Source organism: Elaeis guineensis, chromosome 2 (assembly GCF_000442705.2).
Source record: "Elaeis guineensis isolate ETL-2024a chromosome 2, EG11, whole genome shotgun sequence".
NCBI lineage: Eukaryota > Viridiplantae > Streptophyta > Magnoliopsida > Arecales > Arecaceae > Elaeis > Elaeis guineensis.
In genome coordinates, this window is record NC_025994.2 from 93,528,774 (window position 1) to 93,543,379 (window position 14,606).

Below are 14,606 nucleotides of genomic sequence, written 5' to 3' on the forward strand. Positions count from 1 at the left end.
TTGTTGCTACATTACTAGAAGCTTGAGTTGACAAGAAGCATTTATAAAATGAAGAAATGGAAGGTAATGAAATAAGTTTATCAATTCATTATTCATATAATAAATCTTATTTTCAGACATATCAGAATTTATTAAACTGGTATAAAGATTTAGTTTCAAAAACTTTTAGTATGATCAGTATAAAGTCATTAATTAATTATTTTTTCATTGTAAGATGGCCATTATAATGAAATTGCAGGCAAATGAAATCAGCAATTTACAAGATGCTTTAAAAGGTAGGGATTGCACATATGGTAATAGGATATATATGTAGTTACTCTTTTTTAACTATTTAAAATAAAAAAATATTAGTTATAATAAAACAGCCATAATATTACTAATTCTTTCAAAATAATAGCAATATTAATAACAAATAATGACTAACAAGTGGTTATCATAAATGCCTACTAGCAATAGCTATAACATAACCAATATATTGTACTATTAATATGCTCATCTGAAATGCTCTTAAAACCTGAACATCAATGTTGAACCTGATTCATCCTCATGGAGCCATGCAAGAATGGTCTGCATGTTTGACACTTAATGCAGTTAAACCACAATCAAAATATGGTGCAACCTGCAACAGTCACTGATGAGTAGGATGGTGCAGGAACTAGGGCATGAATGACATTAGACTAATTAATGTTTGCCAAGGGAGGTGTAGAATATCATCTAATTAAAGACAGGAAGAAAGACATTCTTTCCCACCAATTTACCATGTAGATAGTCACTCTAAGACAACAGATAAACCCAGAAGAAAAGCTAACAGGCTTACAGAACTAGGAGGATAAAAAGAGTGATATTTATACATAACTGACATAATTGTCCAGACCAATATTTTGAATATGACAGTAAGGCGATTTTCATAAACATGGCATGTGCACATTGGCTGATGTAGGTGTTTAAAGGAAACAGCAGGAAATAATACATCATTTTGAACCGCCAATTACTGTTGTATTTCTTTGTATGTAACCAGCATTCTAACTGACTTGAAACAAAAAAAAAAATTAAAAAGAGGAAGGCAAAAAACAAACAGAAGAAGCAAATGTTCTAATAGCTGTGATAAACACACAAGGAGAAAATGTTCTAATAGCTGTGATAAACAATACAGTGAGACAATATTGACTGTTTTTTTCTTAAAAACAAAAAAATTATACAGACACTCCCTTAAGTTTACCTCAATTTCACTTATACTCCCTATAATTTAAAATGCCTAATTACACCCTCCAAATTATCTAAGTGTTTCAATATGACCCTTCCGTCCATCTCCGTTAACGAAATACTGCCACGTGACCCTCACGTGATGTTTCAATGTGGCCTTTCTGTCCATCTCCATTAATGAAATACTGTCACGTGACCCTCACATGATATCATACTTTTTCGAAATGACAAAATTTTCCTCGATTTCAAGTCCCAATCGACTAGTGCTAGCCAACGCGCCAAATTTCTCTCACATGACCCTCACGTGACCCATTGTTTTGCATGCCCTAAATACAGAGCGGAGGAAAACGAGCGAGTCTGTAGTCCATGTTGAGAGAGATTTTCGCTCAAGCCAGCCGTGGGTAGAGAAGGTTGAGTCGCCATGTATTTCGTGGGTGGAGAAGAAATTTGTAGAAGAAAAGAAAGGTTATTAATGGAGAAAAAGGTGATGAAGGATTTTCAATCGAACTCTTCCAGTCATACCTCCTTCCGAAGTATCGATTTTTGCCATTGTAAAATCAGATCGCCACTGAGGACCTCTTGGACCACCATAAATCTTGGCTGATGTTTCTTTGGATGCGGGATATATAAGGTACAGCAGTCCTTTTTAGATATTTACTATCATAATGTTAAATCTTTATATTTAACTTCAAATTGTTTGTCAGGTAAATGAGAGCTATGGGTACTTCCATTGGCATGATCCTCCTTCGAATGCTAGGGACAAGGATATTATTAACAGGCTTTTGCAACGGAATAAAAAGCTTGAGGGCCAAATGCAAAATTACAAAAGAAGGGCAACCAGGGCTGTTTAGTGTATGCTAGCATGTTGGATTGCTATACTTTTTTATGTAATCGATTCTTTATTTTAAATATACTGATTGTTCTCAGTTGAATATCCCAATTTTAGTCCAGAAGTCTTACACTTTGTATTTGGGACATTTCAAGTAGGTTGTTGTATTTTGTAATCCTTTATGAAATAAGAAAAGTTTTCTCTAAGTTGTTAGGAGTGATGGTTGTTATAAGTGCTACATTGTTAATGGTACAGCATACTTATAAGTTGAACGTATAATATATTAAAGGATTCAAGAATCATGTTTTGAACTAAGAACTAGTAATAGTTAAGGATTCAAAAACTAGTTAAGGATTTCCTACTATTTCCGACATGTATATTCATTTTCTGAAGTTAGAATATCATAAAGTCATAGTTTGAGTTACTTTAAGAACCTGTAAGTACCCCCCTTGAAGTTCTCTGATACTCACAATCTTATCCCTAGTTATATTAAAAAGTTTCGATGAACACCCCCTAAAATTTTATCAATGTTACAATTACACCCCCTATACTATTAAGGTGTTGAATATATACCTCCTATTTTCAAAAAAAAAAGAGCAGAGGCACATTATATTATATAGTTTCAGGGTACCTGTAAGAAGTTTTTTAATCACAGAAAATATATCACAAGTATTCAAAGTATCACAATGTATCACAAGCATCACAAGTATTCAAAATGTATCAAATTGGATTCAAAATACAACCCAAATATCACAAGTATCACACATATCACAACCCAAATACACCCAAGTGGATTCAAAATACAACCCAGATTTCACAAGTATCATAGGTATCACAAGTATCACAAAGTATCACAAATTGGATTCACAAGTATTACAAGTACCACAACAAAAATACACCCAAGTGGATTCAAAATACAACCCAAATTTCACAAAGTATCACAAGTCCCTGATACATCCAAAATGGGGTTGATACATCCAAAATAGCTCTGATACATCTACAATGGCCCTGATATATGTCATGGTTGAGATGAATGAGATGCTACTGTCTATGACAAATGACCTGCTGCTGGCTAGGAGAGCTAGCTATGACAAATGACCTGCTGCTACTACTGACTGGGAGAGAGTTGGCCGTGAATGGGGTGCTGCTGTCTGTGATCAAGCATGAGCAAGCTGAGATATAGTAGCTCCTGACTGGGAGGGAGCTGGCTGGGAGGAAGTAGCTCCTAGCTGTGAGGATAGAGGCTGAAAGAGAGCTAGCTGGGAGGATGTTGCCACTGAAGTTGCTGTCTTCTTTCTTCTCCCATTATCTTTAGCCCATAAAAAAAGTACAGAAAGATAAATAAATATTTGTTAATTTTAATATTAAATATAAACATACCTATGATCTCTCTTTTTTTCTACTAATTTGACTCCCAGTTTAATTAGATGCAATGGTATCTTGTTTCTTATTCATCTTGTCCTTCCTAAGGCCTTTGCAAGTCCTGGAGTTATAGCCCCATTGTTGGCAATTCTTACACCTTAATGATGTACCCCTCCTTTTGCATCTACTAGAATCTTTTGACTCATCTTCTTCTTTTCCTTTTGCCTTCTTGGGTCTACATGGAGGAGCTCTTAGGGGAGGGGGGGAGACAATGGGGTATTCTATCCTTGGCCAAGATTTTATTCTTGGTACCGGCTTAATGATATATTCATAGGTCAATGCTCATGTTGCTTTAGTGTACCATGCACTAACAAAATGTTATGCTTCCTTTCTAATATACATAATAGCTACTGCAGCATGGCAACATGGGATACCAGTTAAATCTCATACCTTATATCCACATGTACTCTCCTCTAAACAACAATAAATCTATCATTGTGATGTTCAATTTCAAATTTGTGGCCTCCTCCCTATATGTAGTGGCAGTCCATGGCATCCGACTTTGCTTTCTCTAATTTTCTTTGAATCCTAGGATATAGGGATCCTATAATTTTCTACAAGTTTTTTCTTTTGGATTGAAACCTTTGCATCAATAGCCTTCAAATAGTCTCCAACAAGGTGATGATAGGTTTGTCTCGAGCATCAATGATATACTTATTGAATGACTTGCATATGTTGTTTGAAAACATGCTAGACTTGCTTTTAGACTGAAAGCATGCCTCGACCATAGCTCCAGTGGATGTTGTCGGAGCCACTGCCATACTAACTCATCGAATTGTCACAACTCATCCATAGCAGCCTAAAAGTCTGAAAGTGTGTTTGACCTGACACACTTGTAAAAAGCATCTCCATAGTTCTTGCCCTTAAATCCAGTAGTTTTAAAAATGGTGTATAAGTATCGCACGCAAAATCTATGATCAGTAGTAGGAATAATACTCTGGAAGGTCTCCACAAGACCCTATAAAAGAATTGAAATAAAAACAAGTTACGTAAAAAAATCAGGTGTATTAAGACAATTGAATAAGTTTATTAACAAGACAATTGAAACAAACTTTTTTTCTGTCAGACATAAAGATCCATCCATGCTCTTCTAATGGACCAATATCCTGTAGTAAGCAAGTTAAAAACCAGCACCAGCTATCTTTCATCTCGGCCTCTACAACGGCCCATGCAATAGGAAATATATTTTTATTTCTATTCTTCCCCACTGCAGCTAGGAGCTTTCCTCCAAAAGAGTCCTTCAAGTGGCAACTGTCCAAACCAATAATAGGTTTGCAGCCTTTGATGAAGCCTTGATTGCATGATGCAAGATAATAGTATAATCTTCTAAAAATGGGCTACCTACTCTAATCGGGCCTACTAACATCCAATAACATCGTGCTTCTAGGATTAGTTTGTCTGATTATCTGACCATATTCTCACCAATGGGCATACTGCTCCCTGTGGCTGCCTTGAATAATCTTCAATGCTCTGTTTTTGGCCCTATAGCACTGTGCCCTTGAAACAAAAACCTTCACATCCCTCCTAACTTGTTCTTAAAAATCTTTAACACTCTATTTTGTGTCACTTCTAATCTCATCAAGATACTTCTCTGCTAGAAAGATGGATGTGGCATTGTGATTCTCAAATTGCCGTCCACAGCTATGTACATATTGGAATGTCTTTATTTGATAGGTGACCTTCCTCTGCACAAGAGAAACATGAATCCTCCACCCACATGCGAGCTTGCATGCAGCAGTTATCCGACTGGATTTGTTCTTCTTGTATATATACACAAAATCCTCCTATATGCTATAAAGCCGCAACACCTTCTTAAATTATGCGGCATTTCTAAAAGTCATTCCAACTAAAAGGTTAATATTTCTCTTAATATCTGTGGATTCATTGAATTCAGGATATTCAGAACATCAAATACCAGCATCTGAATTACTATCATTGCTCAAGCTGTGGAGATGGGAGCTGCTACTACCATCTGATTCCCTACCAGTAGGCTGCTCCTCTCTAAAAAATTAGCTTCTCATGAGATGAAGAATAATGTGCCCAAGATCTCAACTCCTCCTCAAGTATATCTCTATCGATATAATCATCGAAAAGATCATCGTCATCGTCATTCATCACTGTTGCTTTCACTGGCAACTGTAGGGTTTGAAGTGGCAGCTTCAATCCCTTTCAATTTCTCATCAAATTTAAATTTAAAGCAACCTACCCTTTTCATTGCCAATCTCTTTATCCAGATTCTTGGTGTCGATGTAGTTCTATCTTTTATAGTGGACATTTCCTCCCTTGTGACTTGGATACACACCAATGGATTTTGTTTGCCTATTTCAGATGAAGGAACATTATCTGCATCCACTTGGTGCTCAATATATACCTCAACCATATCAGCACCTCGCATTGAACCCAACATCTTCAATATGTCGCCATCATACCTTAATTCCCTCAAGCCATTTTGTAATGTCTGTCCTGACATTAGGTAATAAAAGTAGGTATAATTTGTGTACCCTAACTGGTTCATCATGTCCTCTATCTCTGTGATATTAAATCTATCTTTATCACAATTATCAAAGTATTGACTACTGCCCTGACTGTAATGGTAGGTTGGATGGTATTTGAAAAATCCACCATAGTAGATTTATACAGTAAACATGTCAGAGTCCATCCCTGCACAACAAATAAGAGACATAGCACACTAAAAAATGACTTAAAATTGCAAGCATATACAGATTATGTAATGCTTTCAAATCGAGGCTTAAATTATGCTCTAGCATAATCTTAAACTAAACCAAGGCTTAAATTGAGTATCAATGAACAAGAGACATAGGACATTAAAAAATACTGTTTGGCTAAACTAAAATATTTCTGAAAAAGGAATGGCATTTTACTGTGGAAGGCTTCCTGTGGATCCCATCTGTCATGCTCATGCATATAAAAAATAGGACCACAAAATATGCCAGGACAGAGGGACCACAAAAATCAGAGAAAAAAAAATCTAAAACTATCAATTTACAATCATAAAATCCTAAAACTATCGGTCAGCCACTAAAGAGACATACATCAATAGAATAATCATCATAATCATGATTTTATATGAAAAATAGTTTGCTAAAAGATGTATTACTGGCAAAAGAAGATGTAGGGCTAACCTGCGGACGAAAATAAAGTATTCAAGAGGACCTCAATGCTCGTGCATGAGGAAGGAGACAATGCTCGACTGAAACAGAGAGTGGGATGGAAATTGTCATCGGAATCTTGCCAAATAACAATCGCCAGAAGCAAGGGATGCCAAAAGACAGATGTTGAAATAGGAAGGATTGGCATTGTAACTGATCTTGTAGAGAGGGATGGGCATTTTCATCTTCTCGAAGGGCAATATAATGAACAAATGGATGGAAGGATCACATTGAAATACTTCGATAATTTGGAGGATATAATTAAGATGTTTTAAACTATAAGAGGTGTAAATAAAATTAAGATAAATTTGAGAGGATGTCCGTATAATTTTTTCAAAAAAAAATTACAATGAACTATTACTTTACCTGGAAGCATCCTAACAAACTGATCGGCTGCAAAATTTTCAGTCAGAGGTGCATGTGGGTGAAGAATTTAAAAATATTTACTGACTGCTAAACAACTATATTTCTTATTAAACAAAGACACTATCATATTTGCAGACCGCAAATAATGTGCTGGCCGAACGTAATATAGACAATTATATATAATGAGAATTTAGACAAAATCAACATCCACTCATATCTTCTTAATCACAGACCGAGAATTACGTCTTAGATTGTTGAAACAATATTTAAAAATTTGATGTGATTTAAAAAAAGTAATGAGAGTTTTAATTGTAAAAAATTATAAATAACTTACATTATATTAAGACATAAAATTAATCAAACCCACAGAAAGCGTGTTAAATACTGTCCTAAGATATATTTCTGTCCCTTATGCAGGAATATGTAGAAAAACCATCCCAAGATATGGCCGGGATCCTCTGCCTGCGAGCACGATCGTGGAGAAGGTTGATGAAGACTCTTTCGGTACCCAGAAAAATAACTAGAAAGAAAAATAATTGAAACAAATATTAGAAGAAAGAGAGGGAGTGGCTTGGATAGAATGTCCAAAATCAGATCGCAAGATGGTCTTTTTATAACCATCCAATATGATCTGTTTATGATCATTTGTGATCGTTATGACCATTGAAATTTTTATTGATCCATTAAGATCTTTAATAAGGAGTCCAATAGTCAAAATCTTTAATGCAAAGTTCGACAGTCAAAAAATAAAAATAAGATTAAATGCAAATGACCATTGGTAATTAGGTACCCAACGATCAGAAATGAAAATCACAATAATAAAGAGATTAAAATATTTAAAAAATAAAATTAAAAAAAATAAGATTAAATAAATTTTTGAGTTTTCTTTTTGGATTTCCTCCAATATTTTTTTTTCTTTTCTCAGGAGCACATTTTGATCAGCAGCATGCTAATCTCTATACAAAATTGGATAATGATTTCTTCTTCGAGATATTTAATGTTCTGATTTGAGTAATGGTCTATTCATGCCCATATCTTGAAGTTGCTCGAAGGGCAAAACCAGAGCACATCAGGTAATTTTACATTTTTGACAATTGGCAAGAGAACTAAAGTAGAATTTTACTTACCGAAAAGGAAGAATTTTGCACCTTACCTCTTTTTGATCACATAGATGACACAGCTAAGACTTGCATGTAAATTTTTGTGTTTGTACCAAGATTTTCAGGCTTTAGAACTTATGTGACTTCATATAACATTTATAATTCTCCGACCGAACTCTTGTTTTGTTAAAATAGAGTTGCCCTTCTGTATCAATATGATTTAGACAGTTAATGTCAGGTTAAATGTTGGCAATAACTCATTCTTAAGTTCCAGTGATCTACACCTATGTTAAACAAAATCTGCTTGCTGATTTGAATGAACCAAATCGTGTTTAAAGACAGATATATTGATGCTTCACTTTAAATCAAAAGTTTCATCTGAATGTGTTGGTGACAACAAATAACTTGATGCACATAATATGATCAAGTTCATGCATACCATACCAAGACCACCATGTCTAACATGGAGTAGGTTGTGAATTTTAAGGGACTGGACCACTAATAGGGCTAGGGGACAAGTAACTCTGGACAGGGTTCGGCTCCAAGTTTTAGGCCCACATGTGGGCTGGTCTCCCCCACCAGTGGCACACTGCAACGTAGGGCCAAGGCTTTCAACTTCTTGTTGCCCTGGGGGCCTAACCTGGTAAAGGATTGGCATTTGATAGGGCTTTGGATAGCTGGTGCCAGTGGCAGCCCTGACATTGAATTAGTTGCAGGGTAGGCGACTGTATTTGTTGAAATAAAAACAGATCTTCTTCTGTCTCCTTAGGGCTAACGTCAGGAAGGCAGGGATATAACGAATGAGGGATTTATAAGAAAGCTATGTTGTCATCAAGTACATTTTTCTATTTCTTTTTTTTTCCCCATTTTTTCTTTTTGGAAAGAAATGAGATCTCATGGAGTACCACAACGATTGACTTGTCAGAGACAAGGTAGGGCTTTTATACAGGTTCAAATACATCCTAATATATATCTATTATGTCTTTTGTGTTTGGTGTGCCGTTGGAGCCCGTACACTGCTTTTAGAGTTACAGAAATCTCAAATCTGAAAATTTATTGCAATTGCGATGACATTAATTGAGTGCTATAGAAGAAATGTCAGTTCTAGCTTTCTTAAATAATCTGAAACAATTAGTAAACTCAACGATTTTGTTTTTTATACATTTATTTTGCTTTATATAAGAGAAAATACAATGATTCTTTTACATAGGTTTCTTAACACAAGATGCATCAGGCATGTGTCTCTATCTGTAATCATGTAAAGAGTCTGCTAATTTGAAACAAAGAACTACTACGCCGTTCTTTACTCTTTTCCAAAAATTCTCTACTTACCTTAGTGCCACTGTTTCCATCATCATGCAAACTAATCATCCTGTCTTCATTACACTGCCAAGGTTTTCTATACAATGTTTCATATATATTTCTGCATCGATTAGTTATTCTGATGTACCAGCATCCTAAAATCATATGCAATTAAGTTGCTCATGTGACGCTTTCCGGTTGTTAAATGGTCATTATCAAAGGTTTGCTCTAAACAATAACCAGTTAGTGGTACATGAATCTGCCGTGGGAACCATCCATGTGTGGCACCTGCGCAGAGGTTGGAGGGACTCAAGTCTCCCTTCAAAAAATAACCACCACTTTCCCTACTTGCAACAGCAGCAGTAGCAGCACGTAGCGAACAAATAGTAATTACTCTAGCTGGCTACCTTCAATGTTAGCTTTATATCATGACCAAACCAAGGAATCCAAGAATTTCCCCACAGTGCAGCAACCTCCAATCAAATCCATCACACATACAACTACCTCATGGACGGAATAAAAGCCAAAAGGAAAAGTTACCTAACCCGACTGTTTTCACCTGCTGAAATAACAATACCCTGCAAACGCTTTATGAAGACAAGCCAGGCCCGTTGACGTCCTGCAATGAAGTTTATATAAGCTACAACACATCAAATGCCAACCGATCAATCAATTAGAAGCTCGGTGCCCTCTCATTGGACGTACTTGATCCATCCATGTCTTCCCTGATTGGCATCAAACAGATGCCTGCAATACAAAACTATTACTTGCTGATATCTTAGACTACCCTACTGATAGCCACTGGATGGATCTAACTTGTGATCACAAACGTGTGTGCTCCATAGAGAGAGAGAAGATAAGAGCAATTGGAACAAGATTCCTGCCAGCTAGAAAGAAGTGGGGAATGATCGAGTCCTTCCCCATATCCTTTCCTTGTCCACCACTTCATGATCTCTCCGAGTTGTGAGGGCGAGTGTGATCGCCCAACTCGACCGGTGGATCTGGCCTTTGGTCTGGGGTGGTAATTAGTCCCACCCCGAGGAGAGACTAAGCCGGACCAGGGGTCCCTATCAGGCCTCGTGCCCGGGGATCCCAAGCCCCAACCAAGAGCCACGCCCCCCCACACAAGCCTTGTATGGCAGACTCCAACCCCTCCATGTTCCTACTCCCCCACACTTACCTGTCCCTACTTTCCCCACCTCTTGCTTTGGGCCCCCACTCTCCCCACTTGTCCCCACCTTCCCCTCCCTTTCCTCTCCACCTCTCCTCCCCTCCCCTCCCCTCCTTGATATATTTATATAACCCCCCTCCCCTCTCCTTTCTTTCCATCCCAACTCAAACACCGGCAACTAGTGTTCAGGGACTCTCCTCACCCATACTTGTCTGTCAAATAGCTCTTTCTCAAGAAAACAACATGTGTAACTCCAAAATCAAGTCAGGCCATGCAGTTGGCCTCGAGGAGGTGGCGCAAATTGATGGGCGGGCAGTCTTGCAGCCTGCCTGCAACCGTATCGCAACCTTGGAGGCCTGCAGGCCGCTGAAGAAGACCCTACAGAAATCCATTTCTTTGCCTACTTCCTTCGCCAACACTAATACTAATTCTGACTTTGATGCTAACGAAACTAAACTCATTGCTTCTTCGCCCAAGGCTCCTAAGTTCTCGCCACCGGTGTCTCCCAAGGCGAAGCCAGCCAAGGTTGTGGTCAAGCGTAGCAATGACCCCAATGGTCTGAACTCTAGCAGCGAGAAGCCGGCGACACCCAAGTCCTCCGGGAAATCGACTCCGGTGGTGAGGAAGAAATCAAAGAAAACTAGCAGTGCTGGCCAAGGTGGCCTTTCCGTAGAAGCATCGCTGTTTTCGAGCGACAGAGCTCCAGGTAGCATTGCAGCTGCTCAGAGGGAGCAGGCTAGCCTCATGCAAGCCCAGAGGAAGATGAGGATCGCCCATTATGGGCGGACAGCATCCAAGCTTGAAGGGAAGGTAGTCACAGTGGACACTTCCTCCAATGCTAGCCAAGAGGAGAAGAGATGCAGCTTCATAACATCCTATTCTGGTAGTAAATATACATCTTTTAATTTGTCTTTTAGTGTGTTTTTCCTTGGAGCTTTTATGGAATTATAGTCATACTAGGCTACTCTCTTTCTAATTGTGTGGCTTGTTATATGATGAGTAGACCCACTCTATGTGGCATACCATGATGAGGAGTGGGGAGTTCCAGTCCATGATGACAAGTGAGTCTGCATTCCCTCTCTCTCTCTCTCTCTCCCTCCCCCCTTCTCTCTCTGTTTGGAGGCTAACTACAGTTTTGGGGGTCTATCGCTGCAGGATGCTATTTGAATTACTTGTGCTGTCTGGTGCTCAGGTTGGATTGGATTGGACTACCATATTGAGGAAAAGGAATGACTTCAGGTAGAATGTAGAGATCGTTTTTGATAAAAGTGAAGTCTTTTTTTTTTTTTTTTTGGTAGAAATATAAAAGTGAAGTCTTTGCTGGTGATATGAATCACGGTTCTGTTTAGGAAAAGGAAGTTGTTGTGATTTGTTTTCTTACCTTGGGTTGTATAATTGCAGGGCAGCTTTTGCTGAATTTGATGCAGAAGTGGTCTCCAAGCTCACAGAGAGACAAATGACCTCCATCAGCATGGAATATGGGCTGGATTTGGGGAGAGTTAGAGGGACCGTAGATAACGCCAACCGAATCCTTGAGGTATCTCAACCAACCCGCCGTTTGTCCCATTTTCTTCTTGTCATATATTAATATTGTTCATATTGGAAAAAAAAAAAAAAAAAAAGGATGTATAAAAGCATAAAACCATATAAAAGTATAAAACCAGTTTATTGCGTGAATTGGAACTTATGCATTCTTTATTAAGTTGGTCGTTAAACAAAGCCACCTTTTAGATCATGATTTTGCCTCTTAGGAATCCCGTTTCCAGCCTAATCAAGCACAAAAAGAAAGAGGAAAAAATAAAAGAAACTGGGGAATCACTCTCAAAGTTTTTTGTGTACAAGGAAACCTAACTCTGCCTGGAGAAAAGGCATCACATTGTTGTCCAAGTTAAAAGAAGGTTTGATAAACAAAAGAACCTTTGATTAGGTAACCATATCTATAAAAATGTCTCCAAAAACATTAGCATTAATGGGGTTTTTCAATAAACGCTCGCTTGCGATGACAACCAGTGGCAAGGAAGCGTCCAGCAAGTAGTCTCTATTATTGATTTTAATACAGTTTAGAACGGTAAAGACTTGGCCACATATATACAACCACACATGTACTCATTATACTGCCTTTCATCTGTACAGAGATAGCGGAAATAATGTCAGGAACTACTATTTACATCTCAGTAATAGGGCGATCATAATTCGGAAGCATCCTAATTATTAATCTTCTTTTGATCTGAGAAGTCAAAAGCATGGCAAAAATCTTCTACTGCTCTGCAACCATTACCACACAAGTTGGGGTTTCTTTTTCACCTGAGAAACAGAAAAGTTATTTGAAGAGTAAAAATGACTTCACACTTGCAGAACCCCCGAGACATTTGTGACAATGATTGCACCTCAAGGGAAAGACTTCTTTCCAACCAAAATGAAAGCCGACAAGACTTACCTAACTAATCTAACCCTTGTCTCTCATCCCACCATCTTTCCCTCCAAACTCCGATCAATTATTTGTTTTACTTTATCTTCTGAGCTCTGTCACAAGTGTGAACTAATCATGCAATGCATGTGACCGGTCTTGGAGCAGGTGAGGAAGGAGTTTGGGTCGTTGGACAAATATCTATGGGGGTTCGTGAACTCCAAGCCCATCTCCACAAATTACAAGTCATGCAGGAAGATCCCCGTCAAGACCTCCAAATCCGAGTCCATCAGCAAAGATATGGTCCGCCGGGGCTTCCGGTTTGTCGGCCCAACCGTCGTCCATTCCTTCATGCAGGCCGCCGGCCTCACCAACGACCACCTCATCACGTGTCCCCGCCACCTCTACTGCTCCTCCGCCGCCGCCCATTGACAACGACAACTGTCTTTTACCCTCTGATTTAACCACCACAATATATATGTTAGTATCAGCCTTAGCTTTCTTTTTCTTTTGGGTCAGCAAAGAATCTAATGGGGAGTGACCATCAGTGTATAGTCTTTATAGTGTTTCTTGTGAAGTGCTGTGAACTTTTTCTAAGTGATGGGGATGGATGAGGAGGCGAGGAAGGAGAGAGACAAAGGGAAGGGGGCGATTGCATGTGGCGAGGGGACAGAGAGCACGTGGTTTGGCAGGGCAACTGCACCATTGTGTGTCAGAAGGGCTTTCCCTTCGGCCATGTGACCACATAACACGCCTCATTATTCCCCCTTGCCATCCCCCCCCGGCCCAGCTCAACTTCCCTTTAACAGCCTGTGGGAGGACGAGAAGAATATTGTGAGAGGACCCACCAATGCCGTCCGCCATTAGCCTTCCTTAGCTTAATGGGTGTTATTCCCCATTCTCTCTCTCTCTCTCTCTCTCTAAGTTGGTGTTTGCGTCCTTGTTGGGAAAGAGTTGTGACATTGCCACTGGGCTAACTACTTTTTTGCTTAAAGGAAATGAAGCCCCCCTTGCCAGTGGCATGGATGGGCTGGAGGTGTAGTGTGGGTTCTATATGTTGTCATGTGGGTGTGCAGTTTGCTTAACAGATAGTGTATACTCTCTTCTTTTTTTTTCCTTTTGACGTCTGTACAAGAATCCTTCTCCATGTGCTCTCCCTTTTCTTTTGGTTTACCTTTGCTCCTTGCAACCAATTATTGGTATGTGTTTATGGTGGTTATGCCTGGAAGAGCATGTTGACGTTAGTTAGGCAATAACTCTCTTCTCAACAACATGTAGACCTATCTTATATTGTAGCTAGGCTGGATGGAGTTGGCATCATGGCATGGTTGCTTACTTGCATTGGTGGCAAGCACGCACATGCCCTTTGTTACATGCTTCACACGCATTTAGTTTGGCGTCGATCAAATATCTAAGTCGCGACTCACACATTATAATGTTGCGAATGAGATTCTTGGAATCATCATCGAGAAGAGCGTGCTATTAGGATAACTCGTTCAATGTGAATATGAAGGTCTACTCTAGGAAATACATAAAGAAAGATGCAGCATCTTTCAAATATCATCGACTATATATGCACGTGAACATAATTTCTCAAACTGATTGCGATGCCATACTGCAATGATTTCCCAAAGTG

The 14,606-nt window shown here is 38.7% G+C and overlaps 1 protein-coding gene across 1 annotated transcript; it reads left to right on the forward strand.

The window, feature by feature from the left end:
• Nucleotides 1–10,712: 10,712 nt before the first annotated feature.
• Nucleotides 10,713–14,086, forward strand: LOC105050470 (uncharacterized). The gene is made up of 5 exons (XM_010930506.4): nt 10,713–11,446; nt 11,567–11,624; nt 11,719–11,802; nt 11,965–12,100; nt 13,139–14,086. Exons 1-5 carry the CDS (start codon nt 10,807–10,809, stop codon nt 13,400–13,402), a joined length of 1,182 nt encoding a protein of 393 aa, XP_010928808.1. The 5' UTR covers nt 10,713–10,806; the 3' UTR covers nt 13,403–14,086.
• The last annotated feature ends 520 nt before the right edge of the window (nt 14,087–14,606 follow it).

Excerpts from the sequence above, each read along its gene's own strand:
- LOC105050470 (XM_010930506.4), top strand. The coding sequence starts at position 10,807 with ATGTGTAACTCCAAAATCAAGTCAGGCCATGCAGTTGGCCTCGAGGAG. Across the intron at positions 11,447-11,566 it reads CTTCATAACATCCTATTCTG|ACCCACTCTATGTGGCATAC; the intron begins GTAGTAAATATA and ends TATGATGAGTAG. Across the intron at positions 12,101-13,138 it reads ACGCCAACCGAATCCTTGAG|GTGAGGAAGGAGTTTGGGTC; the intron begins GTATCTCAACCA and ends GTCTTGGAGCAG.